General features: G+C 50.0%; 1 protein-coding gene across 2 annotated transcripts in view; it reads right to left on the bottom strand.

Annotated features, from left to right (window-relative positions):
* Window positions 1–498: 498 nt before the first annotated feature.
* Window positions 499–17,265, bottom strand: part of Ptpn14 (protein tyrosine phosphatase non-receptor type 14) — a 144,898-nt gene continuing 128,131 nt past the window's right edge. For both annotated transcript variants that reach the window (XM_021197543.2, XM_029538489.1), the window contains exons 16-19: window positions 16,528–16,656; window positions 13,433–13,667; window positions 11,328–11,491; window positions 499–7,354 (exon numbers count right to left, since the gene is read on the bottom strand). In XM_021197543.2, the coding sequence (XP_021053202.1) occupies window positions 7,226–7,354; window positions 11,328–11,491; window positions 13,433–13,667; window positions 16,528–16,656 (657 nt within the window). In that variant the 3' untranslated portion in view covers window positions 499–7,225. The remainder of the gene's footprint in view (window positions 7,355–11,327; window positions 11,492–13,432; window positions 13,668–16,527; window positions 16,657–17,265) is intronic.

Genomic DNA, 17,265 nt, shown 5'->3' with positions numbered 1-17,265 from the left:
CAAACAAAACCTGCTTCAAGACCAGGTCGTGCAAGGGTTAAAAAAAAAAAAAAGCCCAGGTGAAAATAACATCAGGAGAAAATCAAGATAGGTTTTCCTCGAGGTCTTTGCCTATAAAACCCATCTTAAAGTAAGAGGTGGTAAGGCTGGGAAGATAGCCCCATCAGTAATGTGTTGGCCACGTGAGCGTGAGGTCCTGAGTTTGAACCCTAGAACTCGGCTTGGTGGCACATATGTGTAAACCCAGTGGAAGGGACAAGATATCCCCAGGCTTGCTTGAATCAGAAGTCCCAAGCCAGTGAGAAACCCTGTTCAAAACAATGAGGGAGGGAAATGGTGCCTGATGAATGATACCCACGGTTGACATCTGGTCTCTACAGGCATGTTCACACATGTGAATGCACACCCACACATGTGCACCCACACGAGCGTGCACATACAGAATAAGGGGAGCCAGTGTATTCAGCTAGTGCAGGTGTGTTACGAAAAGACAGGTGCTTTCTCTCAAAACAAGGTTTATTGCATGTAGAAATCAATAGATATCTTTTTACCAAAAACAAAATGGGGTTAGAATAAAGATCTCACATTTGTAAAGGCACATAGGAGACATCTTACAGCAATGACAAGGACAGAGATAACCAATATCTAAATAAGACTTTGTAGAAAGAGGGAACAGTGCAAAAGAATACTGTCAAAAGGAGGCACCCTACACCTCAGAGCTGTGTGAGAGGCTAGTGAGCAGAAGCTTGTCACTGACAGACAGCAGCCCATGGAACAGCGTGCATAGCTTTATTTAGGGCATTTAATGTTATCCACGTGACTGAGAGTCTCTGACAAAGCACAGTCAATATGATCATCGGGAACTTAGGAAGGAATGTCCTCTCGTCTCCTCTGCCCTTCCCCTGCTCACAGGTGCAGTTTGCTAGGAGAGAGGTTTGACAGCCATCTTCTCTGCCGAGGAGCGAGCAGCTGCCACAGGCTGGGTGCTGAGTCCCAACCTGGAATGCTTTTTTTTTTTTTTTTTTTTTAAACAATTTACAATGTAGTGGGTGCTAGCCCATGTCCAGGCCAGCTCACAAAAGCCAACCACATCTGGCATAGCCCTGCATTCCAGCCATGATAGCTGAGGTCTGAGGGCTTCTGTGGGCTGACCCAAGAACCCTAAAGAAAGCTGGGGTTTCTAAGCTGGGGTGGGGTGGGGGTGTCTATGCATCATTTCAAAATAAAAACTATTAAATGTCAGTTATTTTGAAGGAAACCAAAACTCGCACCATCTGACAGCATCAACCAAAAGCAAGCATCCAAATACTGAATGAAGTGACTGACTAGTGAAGCAAACTAGCCAGTTAGTGTGTAACAAGTCACAAAAGGTTACACTTTCAATAGTCATCTGCAAATGTAATCTCCCCTAGGGAACCCTCAGCCAGGGCACACAGTGGAAATCATCTCTAAGGAAGTGTGAGCTTGTGTCTAAAAGAATGTGGTTAAAGAATTTTAGGACTACCAATAGTGGCAAGGAACTTCAAAGGAAATTACAATAAAACTTTACAGCCGTTGAGTCTAAATAAAATGGCTCCAAAGGACAGTTTTCAGTTCAATGCTGAAGGTATTTATTAGCCAACACTGCACTGAAGGAGGCTAAAGCCCCAAAGAAATGCCGAGAACGCCAAGCGCGAGCCACCTGGCTACACTTGGCATTCCTGAGTGTTTAGCGGAGGTCCCACCCCAAGGCACGGAAAAACCCCATCTAAAACTCTTAGCCTCTCCCCTCTTAGCTTTCTACCCAAAAGAGTTTGTGTCCCTGAAGGTAGAGGTTGGGGAAGAAAAAATAAACAAGGCAGGGGGGTGGATAGATAGCTTACCATGCATTAGCTATCAATCACAGCCGTGTGGGGCGACCAGGGAGACTAAAGCGAACAGTCCAGCAAGCCAGAAGTAGGGAGACTGCAGTTCACCACAGCACTCTCCTCACCCAAAAGCCTGTTAGGGGCACCGGAGACAAACAGGAAGCCTGCTGCCCTCATTTCTAGTCTCACTAATATCCATCCTTATTTTCCTTTCTTCTGGTACTGAGGGAGAATGTTGCCCCTCAGGACAGAGGCCTGGTTGTGAGAAGCCTTCTACATGATTCATTTTGGACACTCATTTCCCAGATCCCATCCCCCAGCCCTGGAAGCCATGGAACCATTCTTTCTTGAATTTAGAATTCCTCCGTGGACATTTTAGAGAGGTTTAAGACCATGGTCCTTTGCCAGATTTGACTTTTATAGGAGCTTCGTGGACAGGTAGGGTAAAATTAAAAGTGGGCTTCAGAGAGCTGGTCCGGAAAGCAAGTGAGCAAGGAAGGAAAGCTGGTGGTACTCTGGGTGGACAAAGTGACCTGGAAATGCAGACAGTAACATCACACAGGGGCGCCACCGCGTCCAAGCTCAAGGACGCTCACTGCCGCCCCTGAGCGTTTGCATAAACGTGACTTGCACAGGCACTCACAAGCAAGAGAGATTGCGAGTGCTGAGCATGGGAGTAGCACACGTGGGCACAACTCTCTGCTCACAAGCATGCCGTATCAGGCGAGGAGTCTCCAAGTGCGAAGACCACACGTCACAACCATACGGGGAGCAGGCAAGGAACCCAGGAGAAGTAGATCTCAAGGCTGGAGCACAATCTTCTCTGGGGCGTAGCATCATAGTTTCCAATTTTGAACCCTGACATAGTGGCAGGGTTCAAAAAAAAATTATATGCTCGAAAAATTTTGGGTAAGAAATTCAGGGGCTATCTAACCTCTCCCTACTGTCCTTGGACAAGCTCTGAGCACTTCTCGTGAATGATGGTCCTACTGGCAAGAGTATAGCCCAAGAGTCACTTTCTATGCACCAGTTAACCATATTTAGGCTGGCATTTGCTCCAACCCCTGCCAGACAACCAAATACCCTTTAATTTATCTCTAAAATGAGGAGGCTGAACCCAGCTCCAAACGGCAAGAACCGATCTCCAAACAGCCGCGCATTATCCATCCGTGAGAATGAAGGGTGCCAGACCCCCAGTGCCCAGTCACGAACAGGCCAACAGGAACACGTCAGTAAAAGCCTGAGAAAGGGCGAAGGTTACCAAGGACTGGACACACCCAGTGAAAACACCCACTTTTCCAAAGGCTCTAATGGAATGCAAAGGCTGAGAACAGGAAAGAGAGGATGAATGTGGACAAGCTGCTGGACAATGTCCCAGCTCCACTAGAATAACTGACATCTGGATAAGCCATGTTGGCAGCATGTGCTGAGCACACCCTCATATTTCCCCAGACATGTGGGTACTACATTCAGCAGATGTCCCTGGAAAGGTGATTTGCCACCGAAGGACACAGAAGCAAGGCGAAGGCCAGTATGCTTCTACCTCTATGCTCAGACTGTGGTAACCCTCCAGGGCTAACTGTGACTGACTCCACCCTCCAGAGCCAACGCATCAAGTCATAGATCACCAGGGAATGTGCCATTCCCATGGAAGGCTCAAAGCTCTCAGTTAGAGTGAGCCGGAGCCGTCACTCGTGGGCAGAGAACACTGAATGAGAACCTGGTCCTAGAGCGCCAGCAAGAAGCAACAGTGGCAGAATCTTTGGTAAATGCAGAAGCTGAGGGCCACACGGCAGTGACCGGGCACTCCGTGGACAGCTCATTCCTAATACTGAGACAAAATGAATAAATTATTACAAACAGGGGTCAGGGCTAATCATGTTCGTTGAGTTTATTCTAGAATGTCCTGGAATTCTCCCCTCCCCTCCACCTCAAGTAACTGGCGCATCTTCTCCAAGCATTAATCAATTAACTAAATTCGCCCTCTCCATCAGACATGCCACTAAAAATGGGAGAGCCTAGAAGGCTCACCGATAATGTCTGGCCTAAGTGTCAAGGGAGTAACAGAGGACTACACAGCATCACGTCTGTCAGCCCAGCCTGTCAGCATCCAGGGGCACCTCCCAGCCTGACCAGATGCAAGTCCAGCACAGTGCGGTAGCAGGGTCACAAAGAACCAGTTCTGTGTCCACTAGCTTAGTTGTAGAAAAGACAAATGGCGTTACGTCCTGCCTGAACTGGGGAAGAAACAATTATGTATTCAGTCAGCCTGGAAATGCACTACAGGTCAATCTACGTTAAACTAGAAAAAAAATAGGAAAATGCTGATGGACAGGAGGTAGCTGCTGAAAGCAGAAGCTGAGAGAGGGCGGGGTATGGCTTGCTTAGAAGCTGGTGGTTGTGTCCCATGAGGACCATGTCCTGGAGTGGAGGTGGCTGAGAGAGCCCAAGACTGGGGTAGGTGTTGGGGGGGGGGACAGGATGACAGCTTGCTTCTAACTGTGAGTAATCCTTTTCTCATAACAGTAAAAGTCTCCCAAAGTAAGCGCATTCAATCAGTGCTTATTGCACGTGAGATGCCCTCAGCCTCCGTAGTATCTGCGACTCAGCTCCAAGTGATCGGAGGAACCCACTAGTCCTCACCTCCATAAAGCGACTTACATGCCTAGCACTATTTTCTCCTCTACTTCTTAGCAAAGAAGAAGAATATGCGGATGTGCAGCGCCCCCGGGATTCCACCTGAAGTTACTGCAGAGCCGCCTAAGACAAGCCACAGTCCAGCCAGAAACTCCGCAGCTTCACCTTTAACCTAACTCACAACCTCAGGAATGAAGGCCATGTTAAGCAGCCAGGATACAGAGACCCCTGAACCAGGCAGGACAAAGGTGGACGTAGGCCGATGAGTGTAAGAGTGTGGTACCACTGGAAAACCTCCAAACCGGGGCCGGCGAGCGGTCCGTGCTGTGAGATGGGATGACTTACTGGCTCCTGTTTTAATTTTCCCCTCTTTCAAATCCAAACTGCGGCAACGGGCTCTGACAACTCCAGCTCTGGCCCCCGTGCATCACAGGAAACCTTTCCAAAAGGCCTAACCAGATAACTAATTTAATACACTTTGCTTCAAGGTTTATTCCTTGGCTCACTTCCCAGATAGAAGGCATCTCTGGGCAATTATTATGCAGATGCCACTTTAAATGCCTGATGATAATTTAACCAGAGATCCACGGGGAATTACTGGGGACTGGAAAGGAATTTGGAATGTTACTGAAGAACCAGAAGCAACGGTGTTTGAGAATGGAATACATACGTACTAGGGACACTTAAATGTTCTCCTTTGGGTCTCACCATGTGTTGGTTAGGAAGTTGGGTAGCCAACTGACATCTTCCCTGTACCTTGTTCTGCTAACACAGGGTAGAAACAGCTCCCCCTCCACAGTGACCAGTGCAAAGGGGCATCTTATCTCCTTGCTGCCCAAGGGAGACTTTCTGACCGACTACAGCTCAGAGAGAGCAGGAGAGGATCAGCAGCGTTCTTCATTGCACAATGAAACCGTAAGTGGGACCGAATGTCAGGACATGTAAAGGGGAAACATAGTCAAAGGAAGTTAAACGGGACTTCCCACCCTTAAGACTCGAACATTTTCCCCGAAACACCTATGTCAGAGTTTACACAGTACACCAGGTCCACAAGGCTTGCACACTTAGACCCCTTGATTCAATTTGCATGGTGGAAGGAAAGATGGAAGCACCTCCTCCACAGAATCTGAACCCACAGATGCTGTATCAACATCAGCACCAGCACCACCCCAGCCCAGGGTGAAGACAGCTTGGCTCATCTTCCAGGAGTTAATGGGGAATCTGCTGTCATAAGCATTCACTAGTGGGTGGAGACAGAAGCCACAAAGACACACATTTTCTGTTTGGTCTTTTCAGCTCAGGAAATAGGGAAAAATGTAACTGTGGAGGAAGACCTGACACATTCAGTCCCACAAACTCACAGTTTAGAAAATTATACTCTGAGCAAAATTAGACATAGACAGGAAACTGGGCTTCGAATCAAACGTGGTTAATGTCATCACTGACCAGGCTGGGCTACACAGGACAGGGAGGCGGTAGAAGGTTTTGTAGTAGACAGTCTCAGCATTCATAACAAGGGGCCGTGGTGGCCCCTGTGTGGTGGGACACACCTGAAATCCCAGCACGTGGGAGGGGAAGATGTGAAAGGTTAGGAGCCATCCTCTCTCTACACAGCAAATTCAAGATCACCCAGGAACTCTGCCTCATGACAACAAGGGAGCTCTAAGAGGAACCAACTCAGCCTTCATCAGCTACAGCCTAGAACCAAGCAGCACACAGTGGGTTGGACACAGGTATGTACCTCCCCAGCAGGGCCCTACTAAGTGCCAGACAGCTCCCCAATGTGCATTTCCTTAAGACCCTTCTAACATCTTAGGAACGGATAGGAAGATGGAATGTACCTGAACTCCATCTTCTACGTCACCATTCACCACACGCAACATTGTGCAGCTAAGAATCCACACCAAGGCCACACCCGACTCCATTCCCACCCTGGTGGGTTATCTTCTCACAATCAGAATCAGGCAGAGGGCTTGCTGAGCTGTGCAGACCGCCTGGCTCCGGGCTACCAGACTACAGTGTTGTGAGTATACGAGACAAAGCAGCAGATACCCAGCCTGCCATCCATCGTTCTATCAGACTTCTGAGCCAGAACAAGGGGTGAAAAAAAAGACAGCAGCGCCCCCCATGGACCAAAGACGGCATCACCACCCTTAGAGGCATGGTGCTCTCCAGCCAATCCCACCCTTCCTTCACCCAGGCTTCCAGAGAAAGATGGCTGAGGGCGAGGACAGAAATGAAGGAGAGAAAAGCAACCACTCAGCAAGGTGCAGGAACCCAGTGTGGAAAGGACCACCTTCCAGGACCTTGGCTCTCTCCCTTCCAGCTGAGGATGGTTTCTCTCTCTTGCCACTTTTGACTGGGGCATTGCCAATCTGTCTGCAACTTCACTAGAGATGCTTTCCCTTTATGCCTCTGTGTCTGGAACGTCCCATGGGGCCACCACCTCCCCTCCCGGAGGCTTACACTGCAGATCAGTCAGCGTGTGGTTCAAATGAGAAGCACTATATTATTGTGGGGGAGGGAGCACTATACTAACTCACAGAACTTATTCCAAAGAGGGAAAAAAAAAATAAATTATCTCATATAAAATAATACATGATATTTGTGAGTAACTCTGGCTCCTGCCTGCTGCCAGCCATCCACCTCCGGCAGGGGGAGGCAGATGTTGTCTGGAAGTGGCGCCCCCTGCAGGACAGAGCTGGGTCCCTTCTCCAGAAGCTGCACCATCCCAGAGGAGATCAAATGAGCCTGGAATTCTGCAGGAACTGGACGAGGATTTGGTAGACGAACTTGTACTGCGCAATGGTCTGGATCATGAACATCCTCTGCTCCCTGAGGAATCGCAGCATCGTGGGCACCTCCACCTTCTGCAAGGGAACAGAAAGGGCACACAGGCTGAGACAGGATGCCTCCCTGAGATCTCCCCTCCCCTCCCAGGAAGGAGGCGGAGCTAAGGGTTCTGACCTCCTAGGGCTTTAGGAATCAGGAGGCTCTGTGCCAGGGTTGGAGACCCCTGTCCCTGGTGTGGTATCGTTCACTCGTGTGTGTTCACTCGTGTGGGTGAATCTGAAAGCTGTTTGAACTTACACTGCAAGGTTCTCAAAGCAGTTGACTGTGGCGAATGCCAAATACCATTCCTTCCCTCCCTATCCTTTGCATACGGGTTGAGAAAAATTTTGAGGAACTCGGTAGTCTAAGCTGACTTCAAACACATGATGCTCCTGCCTCAACCCCCTCAAGTTAGCTATTTCTATTAAAAAAAAATAGATTTTATTACATTTATTTGTGTGTGTCCTGGGAACCAAACTCAGGTGGTAAAGCTTGCTGTCAAGTACCTTTTACCCACTGACCCATCTTGCCAGCCCAGATATTTCCTTCATGTGGGGTGTGGATACTCGTGTATGGGATATGTGTGTCTATGTGCACACCAGTGCGTGTGGGTGCATATGCTCAGAGGCGGACATCGGACACCCTATGCCGTTGCGACAGAGTCCCTCACTGAACTGGAGCTTGCGGCTTCTCATCTGGGTTGGCTGGCCAGTGAGCCCCAGCGCTGTGGTGCTGTGCCCTTCCCGCCCTGTGTAGTCATCTGTGATCTGTGTCCTGTGAGTCCCACGCCTCCCCTGGCTCTCGGTGTGCTTGTCCACACCCAGCTTTTCATGGATGCTAGCGATCCGCTTCACAAGTGGCCACTGGGATAGCTCCTCAGCCCTCAAGGTACCTCTGTTCTCTTGTGACAGCCGCCTCCAAATCTGCCGTCCCTCCCTGCCTCCCCAGCCTCCTCCTCCTCCATTTCTATCTCTCTCAGATCCTCTTCCACCCTCCTTATCCCCACCATCATGCCTACCATCACCCCTACCCCCATCCTCACCCCCACCCCATCCTCACCCCCACCCCATCCTCACCCCCACCACCCCCGCCATCGAATCCCCACTACCACTGGTACACAGTGCCCCTGGCATTATGCAGGGCAGGGCAGACATGGTCCTTGACACACAATGAACAGCAGGGAAAGCCACAGGGCACTGACACTGCAAAGCAGCCTGGGACCAACCTTGAACTCACAGCCACCACCTTGCCGCTGCTGCAGCAGAACCTCCCCTCACTCCCCAAGATCTACTGTTGTGAATCATGAGAATGAGACAATGGGGCGGGCGAGCTCAGGAGGTAGGACTCCACACTCCCACCAGCTCCTGGCGCACCCATCAGGCAGCTAGCTCACAACCACCGTGACTCCACGTCAGATCCGCAGACACTTTCCTCTGGCCTCTGTGGGCGTTGTACTCACACACATGCCTAACCCAGCATCTCCACATAATTAAAAATATTTTTTAAAATGAGACAAAAGGGGGAAAGTGTGGGGAAAAGAAAAGCCACTTCTTTGTTGGCAAAATGAACCAACAAAGAATCACAAACCAAAAATATAAAACACTCAAAACCAACTCAGCTATTAGAAAAGGCAGGCTAAGCCAGGATGGGAGAAAGGAGGCCTAACGGTTTCATATTTATTTATTAAAAGTCTTTGTTTAAGGAACAAACTAAACATGTCTGCCCTTCTCCTGAGAGGGAGACAGGAGTGGGAGGAGCCAGGCCTGAAGAGCACGGGGCGGAGCACCCAGTCTGGTCCTCCTTGGTCAACAGCAACCATGGGAAACAAACAGGACAGATAAGGGTGGCTGTACCAGTGCTGGGGGAAGGAAATGAACTGTGTGAGTCACCTTGCTATCGCTGAATATCAGTGGGAACAGAAGTTGTTTTAGGACTGCCCTACACCGGCAAGGAATGTGCTGGCATGCAGCTGGGTACCAAAGGAAACACTACAGCGGGGGCTGGGAGCCCTGAGCCACGCTGAGCCTCGGGGAGCCCACCGGATCCCACACCCATGCTGCGCCAGGCTGGCTTTGATGCACAGTGAGCAACACAATCTCCAGTCTTCACCTAGGTTGTGGATGGGTCTCCAAAGAGCTAAGGACGGGGCAGTGTTAAATAAAGCTGATTTTCAAATCTCCAAGTCTACTAGTATACATACTAACACACTGAAGCGTCCATTACACAGAACAAGAGCTCCTCGATGCACAATCTGGAAACTGAACAGCTTGTTGGAAAAAGTGTGAAGGCAGGAAGTGACCTCAGAGGAGGAGAGCTTGCTTCCTGCCATCAGACAGCTGCTTAAAGCTACACAGGGCCAGCTACATCACACGATTGCTTCTGGGCCTGGGTTTCCTCCTCTGAGCCTGGCTTTCCATGGAGCAGAGGTAAGGATGCCATTTTATTAACCTTACATCCTAGGGCTTGGGGCCTGGTGGGTTACATAGCAAGACCCACTAGGAAGCACAAGAGAACGCCCACAACGGGGTGCGTACAGCTCTGTGGTACGGCACTTTGACTGACAGATGTTCTGGGTTAGATCCCTAGAACTTTCACAAACAAACCAACAGACAAACAGAGAAGCAGAATCCAAAACCGCTGTCCCCACCCTGCACACAATCTTATGTGAATGAAAGCAAAGCTATTGTCAATGGCTCTCACTGTAACGCCAGAGTCTATGGCAACTCGAGATAACACACGCCCTGTGTGATTAAAACAAAGATCGGCCAATGCTGGCTCACATAGCCAGCCTGTGCACTACATACACAATATACTGCCAAGCCAGACAAGGGCAAACACCCCCAAATAAAAACTATACCTGTTGTGATTATAAAAAAAGATAAAGCAGTATAAGAATATGTTCTATGGGGGTGTGGTGAGGTGTGGGGGAAGGGGGTGCCTCGGTGGGCCCATGCTGAGGCATCCCTTCCCCCTGAGGGACCAGCCACATGACAGTATAGTATAGAATAAAGTTTATGCGGGGCATGGGGAGGGGGTTAAGAGGGTAGCAGAGGCAGGGAAAGGCAGAGAGAAGGAGAGAGTAGAGAAGCAGAGCCGTGACCACCTGGGGGGGGGGATGCGTGGAAGGGAATGGGGAGGGAGGGGAACGAGAGAGCAAGAGACAAGCAAGTGGGAAGGAGGAGTAAGAGACAGAGGAGGGGGCAAGCAGCCCCTTTATAGTGGGCCAGGCCTACCTGGCTGTTGCCAGGTAACTGTGGGGGTGGAGTCCAGACAGAATACCAACAATACCATAAGGACAACAACCATGTCCTACAGAGAGGCATCCATCATCACACAGGATTTGGGCCAAAGCACATCCCAGGAATGCAGGACACATCTGAACTACACATGCCAGAGCCACGTGCCACGTCAAACAACCACAACAGAACTCATCTGCCTGCTTCTGGAAGTGAATGCCCACGGCAGGGCAGTCAGCTTTGCTGGACGTTTCTAGAACACCCTCATTTCTTCTTGTATTTAGGAGCCTGCGCTCAGCAGTGAGCAGTAAGGCAGTAAGAGACAGGAAAGCTATAGATACCGGAGTCCAGCTAGGGACGGCAGGTCAGCAGAGGACTCAGCCACAAAGCTGGTAGGATCATGGTGAGAACTGGCACCAAGGTATGGCACTCTGAGAGAGGCCTGGGACCGTGGTTCAGTGGGTAAACTGCTCGCCACAGAAGTGTGAGGATCTGAGATAAATTTTTAAAGCACCATAGTTGTGAACAATAACTCTACATGGTAGTGTGGACTTAATCCCAGTGCTGGGAGGTGGAACAGGAGGAGCCCTGGGGCTCACTGGCCAGACAGCATAGCCTACTTAGTTTAGTGATGAGAGATGCCGATGGTGCCTAAAGGATGCCCACTGAGGTTGAACTGTGGCCTCCACACACGCGTGCACAGGTCCAAGTTCACTTTCCATCCCATGAAAGTAAACACAATCAAAAGGCGGCGAGGGAGAGGCGGACGACTCACTTCATCATGTTCCAGGCAGTAGATCATGAGCTCAGAGAGAATCACCACGCCGGTCCTTCCCACCCCCGCGCTGCAGTGAACCACGATGGGGGGGTGCCTGGTCTTGATGCCTTCCAGCACGCTGTTGGTGTGGCGCCTGACTGACTGGATTTCCTCCAAGTAGGCTGCAAGATAAAATGTGAATCTTGTCACCCAAGTGTGTCACATGACTTTGCGTCCAGGGGGGATGGTGGGGGAGGTGCCAGGGCTGAGGGTGACTCTTTTGTTTTCCAGTCATAATAATTTGCAATTCTTATAAGACGCTAATCATTTGGCTGGTAACTGCTGCAATACCCCAAAGCCAGAAGAGACCAGCTGGGAGTCAATTAGTCCACAGGAGAACTTGTTCTTTAAATAGTTCTTTTTAAAAAATTAAATTCTGTTTCCCTCTCTGCAAATCCCCAAGTCCCCCTAGCAGATGATTCTAGACATTACTTACAGTATTTCATACCACTAACAGACTGGGATCAGAGCATCCGCTAAGTCCCCTTGAAATGCCCGCCTGTCAGAGCCAATTCCTGTTGGGGGAAGAGCAGACACCTGCCCCATCCTCTTTCCCAGCACAGAATCAGTGAATGTCAACCAAGGCTTGAATTCATTTTCAGACAGAAAAAAAAAAAAAAAAAAGGCTTTGGGGGAATCCACTTCCATGAAGTTATGTGACCATTCAATACGAACCCCACTTCTGGGGACGACAAGCCTGTGGGTAGAGGGTTCAAGACACGTCCTCACAGCTTCTAGCAGCTGCCCAGCCCAGCACAAAGGTTTGTTGACTGTCCCAGAGGGACACAAAGGAAAAACAGCCACAGGATCCTTAATGGTTTTAGCTGTAATCACGTAACAAGTAAAATAGGTTCTTTGGACATTCTAACAGCCAGCGTTTCCATGGTGTCATACAGCATCACTGCGTCAAGACTTTACAAAATCAACCTTGGGCAACCCACACTCTTTAAAGGGATGCCCTGTGTCCTCCAATAGCTTCAACTGTCATTCCTCAAACTGCCTCTGACTTAAAGATCTGACTATACTTTAGAGTGTCTCGTGGGCCCACCTGTCAGCAGAGTTGTCAATCATCAAGCCAATCTATTTGTATTTACCCGGATTTTCTTCTTAGGGACAACTTTAACAAGCCCACCAGCAGAAGTCTCTAAACTGAATAATTAGTGCTGTTAGGAGGCGGGAAGTTCTGGAGAGCACACACCCCATCTCACTGACACTGGGACTGACAACCGGTCACTTAACCTCTCTGGGGCATTGGATTCTTTGCCCCATCGCTGCCCTACTCTGTGTTCTTGGTGCTCCTCAAGGCCCCTCCCCATGTTAGAGGTAGTTTTGTTTGTTTGTTTGTTTGTTTGTTTTCTAGGTCTTTTCTTGTCTCTGTGTTGTGAGCCTTCTCAGACCCTATGACAGATTCTAAACGTATCAAAAATAAAGCCAAGGTTCTGATGTTGTCCAACATGTGCACAGTGGGTCTCTGCACACAGTGGGTCGCTGTGGTGTGCACAGTGGGTCTCTGTGGGGTGTGCACAGTGAGTCTCTACACATAGTGGGTCTCTGCACACAGTGGTTCTCTGTGGTGCACACAGTATGCCCACCTGCTGTTGGTTACCTTCCCTGGGTACTACCTGGTACACATGGCACCCATATATTCTCATTAATCAGTATCTAAAAATAGCTGTGCCCTGAAAAGAAAAAAATACATGTAATGGATTTGCCTGATACAGGTGCCCCACGCCGGGCAAATCCTACTGTCCTTATGTGTTTATGCCTGCCATCTTTGACTTGGTGTGCAGTTTTCAGGATTCATCCATGTTATATCATGTTAGTGGCTGATTATCGAGACACTAAAAGTCTGAATCAATGCAGAATTAGGTTATCACACTCCTGCAGACTTGCATAAGACGTTAACAGAATTAGGGACACTTGTTACTCTTCCCTGTCCTACGCAGAGGTGAGGGACCTCAGTGTTATAACACTCAAGTCTCTTAAGAGTAGGTATGGCCACAGTCCACTCAACTGCCGGGCTACCGACGTATTCGGCAAAACTCAATCTGGGGAGAACTTACACAAAAATCCTTGGACGTCTTCTGGGCAGCCATGGTGGGGCCAGTCCGTATACTGCAAGTGCCACACGGTCCTCTCCTGCCCGGACAGCAGGTGCTTCACCTTTAGGCCTGTGGTTGCATAGCAACCAGAATCTGTCCGGAACTTTGTGGTGACCTTGAACTTGCCGTAGGTGGCTGAACTGTGCTTGGACCCCAGTTTGGGCCAGTATCGGTGGCTTTTGGTCCGTCCACCCTCCTGAGTCACACACAAAAGCAAAATGGAAACAAGTCAGGGATGCACTCTTATCCTCCTGAGGTTAGCATCCTCGAGCAGGAGCCTGGACAGCCATTCTAAAGTCACAGCTCCACGGGGCTCTGTGCAGTGTCTGCTGGGGAGGACCCTTCAGATGTGGGCCCAGGCGGTTACCCTTGACAATGACAGTTACCTTGTGAGGAATTTAGACAGAACACAGTAAGTACAGACGTACAGAAAAGCCACTGTGTGAGTGAAAACGAGAAAGGCCTGCAGGGTGGCTGGAGAGGAACGGGTGGGAGGGATGCGCGGGCCGGGATGCAGGAAAGGCCTCACCTCCCCACAGGGAGCTTGGATGTCCGCCCACAGAGAACAGAAGCCACCCAAGGCTTCTGAGTGGGAGGTAAGCCACCTAAGCACATTCTGGTGGTCATTCCAGGCGCGGCCTCTCCTGCTGCCGACAGCCCAGGGCTCTTTCTAACACACTGCCCCTGTCACCCAGAGCTGCTTCTGCTTGTCTCAGCTCAACCTACAGCTAAAGCAGAGAAGAGCCACTTAGGTGCCATTTTCCTTCCCAACTTTTAACATCTTTGCTGAGACCATGCACAATCTAACATTTACAAAGCCTTTTTTTTCTCTCCCAACATTGCACAGTTCAGAAATCTCCGGTGTGGGGTGGGAAGCATGGAGGGGCTGGCGGCTGGGGTGGGGGTGGGGGGGCAGATAGGTGAAGAGGCTGGGTGTCGGAAGAAGGAGCACTGAGCTGTGCAGAGACTCCACCCAGCTGACGGTTAGAGGGAGCCATCAGCCAGGACGCACTCAGTGGGTGGGGGCATCCATAGCACGAATGAAGCACTGAATTCAATCCATAGGACTGAACAAAGCAGGTGAGGTGGTGTGTGCCTGTCATTCTAGCACATGGGAGGTGGAGACAGAGGTTCAAAATTTCAAGGTTAGCCTTAGCTATATAGCAAGCAAGTTTGAGGTCAGCCTGGGCTACCTGAGACCCTGTCTGACGGCAGACAACTAAATGATTGACTAAATGAAGGACCTATCAGTGTGCCTGCTTGTAAGGTGGCACATCCTTAGGGGAGGGGTACAAGTCACCCTATCTGGAACCACTGGGCTTGACTGAGTCTCCCTAGGTCCCCAGTATTTTTTCCTTTTATACCAATCCTGTAAAAGTGGGTTGTTCTGGGGCTGGAGAGATGGCTCAGCGGTTAAGAGCACAAGCTGCTCTTCCAGAGGTCCTGAGTTCAACACCCAGCAACCACATGGTGGCTCACGACCATCTGAATGTGGGCATCTAATGCCCTCATATTATATACATACATACATACATACTACATACATACATTTTTAAAAGTGGGTTGTTCTGAGAATGCAAACATACATTTGTTTCAGTGTCCAAGTCATTTCTGGATTTTACAAATGGATACAGCCTTGGCTGTCCCACGGACCACTAGATTCTGCTTTATTCTGTCATCTTACCAGCCCTAGAATTTACTTTCTTGGTGGAAGGTCAGAGAGAGGAGAGAGAGATGGGAGAGGGAGAGAAAGATGGGAGAGGGAGAGGGAGAGGGAGAGGAAGACATCTAAACTTAGAGAACTTGACATTCTCTTCATAGACTGTTCCAGAAATGAACTACCCGGGGCAGTCTTTGGTGCTCACAGTGGGGACAGTGATGCTCACAGTGGGTCACTGGTAGTCATGGTGTGGCAGTGGGGACAGTGATGCTCACAGGGGGTCACTGGTGGTCATGGTGTGGCAGTGGGGACAGTGATGTTCACAGGGGGTCACTGGTGGTCATTGGTGCTCACAGTGGGGACAGTGATGCTCACAGGGGGTCACTGGTGGTCATGGTGTGGCAGTGACTTGGCTTTTGGCCCCAGTTTTCCCCCTTCCCAGTCCTGAAGTAACAGGTGGAAACCAGGCCTCACAATATCAAGGGTCTTGGTAAAACACATGAAGCCAGTTCCCTAATTGAGTTTGAAAATATAATTTGGAATTTCACGAGGATTAAAAGGGCGAAGGAAGGTAAGTGCTTTGAGAGTGGGACAGAGAGGAAATCCAACACTTCCCTCAATGTCAGCGCACTCTGAGCAGGCAGTGTGGCATGCACGGGGGAGGTGCGTGCAGGCTCCTACACCACAGGCTCCGCTCCACAGCTACAAAGAAGGGCCTGTGTTTGGCTTGGCAAAGAAAGAAAAGGAATTTTCTTTTTCTTTTCCCTGAAGAATAAAGCTCGTTCCTATGCAGTGGCTCTGGTCTCCTTTCAGCTGATAAGCATGGTGGCATGTGTGACTGGCAGCGCCTGCGGTTGGGAGGCGCTGGGTGTGTTTACCCAGCACAGACTGAACTGTTCTGCGGGGTACACACCGTCCGCTGGATGAACTCAAGTTTGGTCAGTTTTGATCCTGTGTTTGGTTTTCATTGTACTGAACTATGTCACAAGGGAAAATGCGAAGAGAGAAAGAGTCCACTGTAAACTATCTCTGGGGAAGGAAGCTCGCGCACACACCACACACACACACTCACCACACACACACACACACACACACACACACACACACTCATACACTCACACCACACACACTCACATACAAACACACCATACACTCACACACACACTCACACATACACATACACACCACACACACATACACTCACACCACACACACTCATACACACACACACACACACACACACACACACACACACACAGGCTACACTACCAGGCAATGGATACTCTATAACACAGAGCTGTAGCATAGAGCAAGTAGAGCCCAAGTCCTGGGTACCAGGCCCACCTTCTGACCACCCCTTCCCCAGGACATGGGTGTTAGGTAAGCCGTTCCTTACCTCCTCTGCAGTGACCATGGCAATCACGTTCACCCCCTGCTCCCACACCATCTGCCAGAAGTCATGGCACGTATGCGGCAAGGGCCCCTGGGTGGCGATGTAGTGCCATTCTGATCCGCCGACCACCACCTGCAAGCCGAGGATCACACCGGTAAGTGAGCCAATCGGCCAGAACTACCTTCCACTCTCACCTCTTTTGGACCAAGTGGGTTGGTGTCATCCTAAAATCCCAGAAGCCATCAGTAACAGACGACACACGTTGGCACCGGAACACTTTTTTGCTGAAGCTTGTCAAGTCTTACTCACCTGATCCTTTACTGCAGCACACAATACAGGCAAGCGACTTCAGGCTGAAAACATACATTCCGGCTGAGGAGATGGCGCAGTGGGAGAAGTGCCCAGGGTGTAAGTGTGGAGGCCTGGGTCTGATCCTTAGCACTCACAGACAAGCTGGGGGAAGGGAGGAGGGGTGTGGGGGAGGGGTGCTGTGTGCTGTTATCCCAGTGCTAGAGAGTTTGAAGAGAACGGGTCCCTAGGGTTTACTGGCCAAACATGCCAAAACAGTGAGACTAGGTTTAGGCAAAGAATCTACCTCAAAAAAATAAGGCAGAGGGGCCAGGTGAGATGGTTCCGTGGGTGAAGGTGCCCACCTTTACCCTGATGACCGAGCAAAGTTGTCCTCTGACCTGCTCTCTCTCTCTCTCTCTCTCTCTCTCTCTCTCTCTCTCTCTCTCTCTC

The sequence above is a fragment of the Mus pahari genome, chromosome 5 (genome assembly GCF_900095145.1).
Source record: "Mus pahari chromosome 5, PAHARI_EIJ_v1.1, whole genome shotgun sequence".
NCBI lineage: Eukaryota > Metazoa > Chordata > Mammalia > Rodentia > Muridae > Mus > Mus pahari.
The sequence above is the reverse complement of the archived record's forward strand: the minus strand, read 5'-3'. Positions and strand labels throughout refer to the sequence as shown.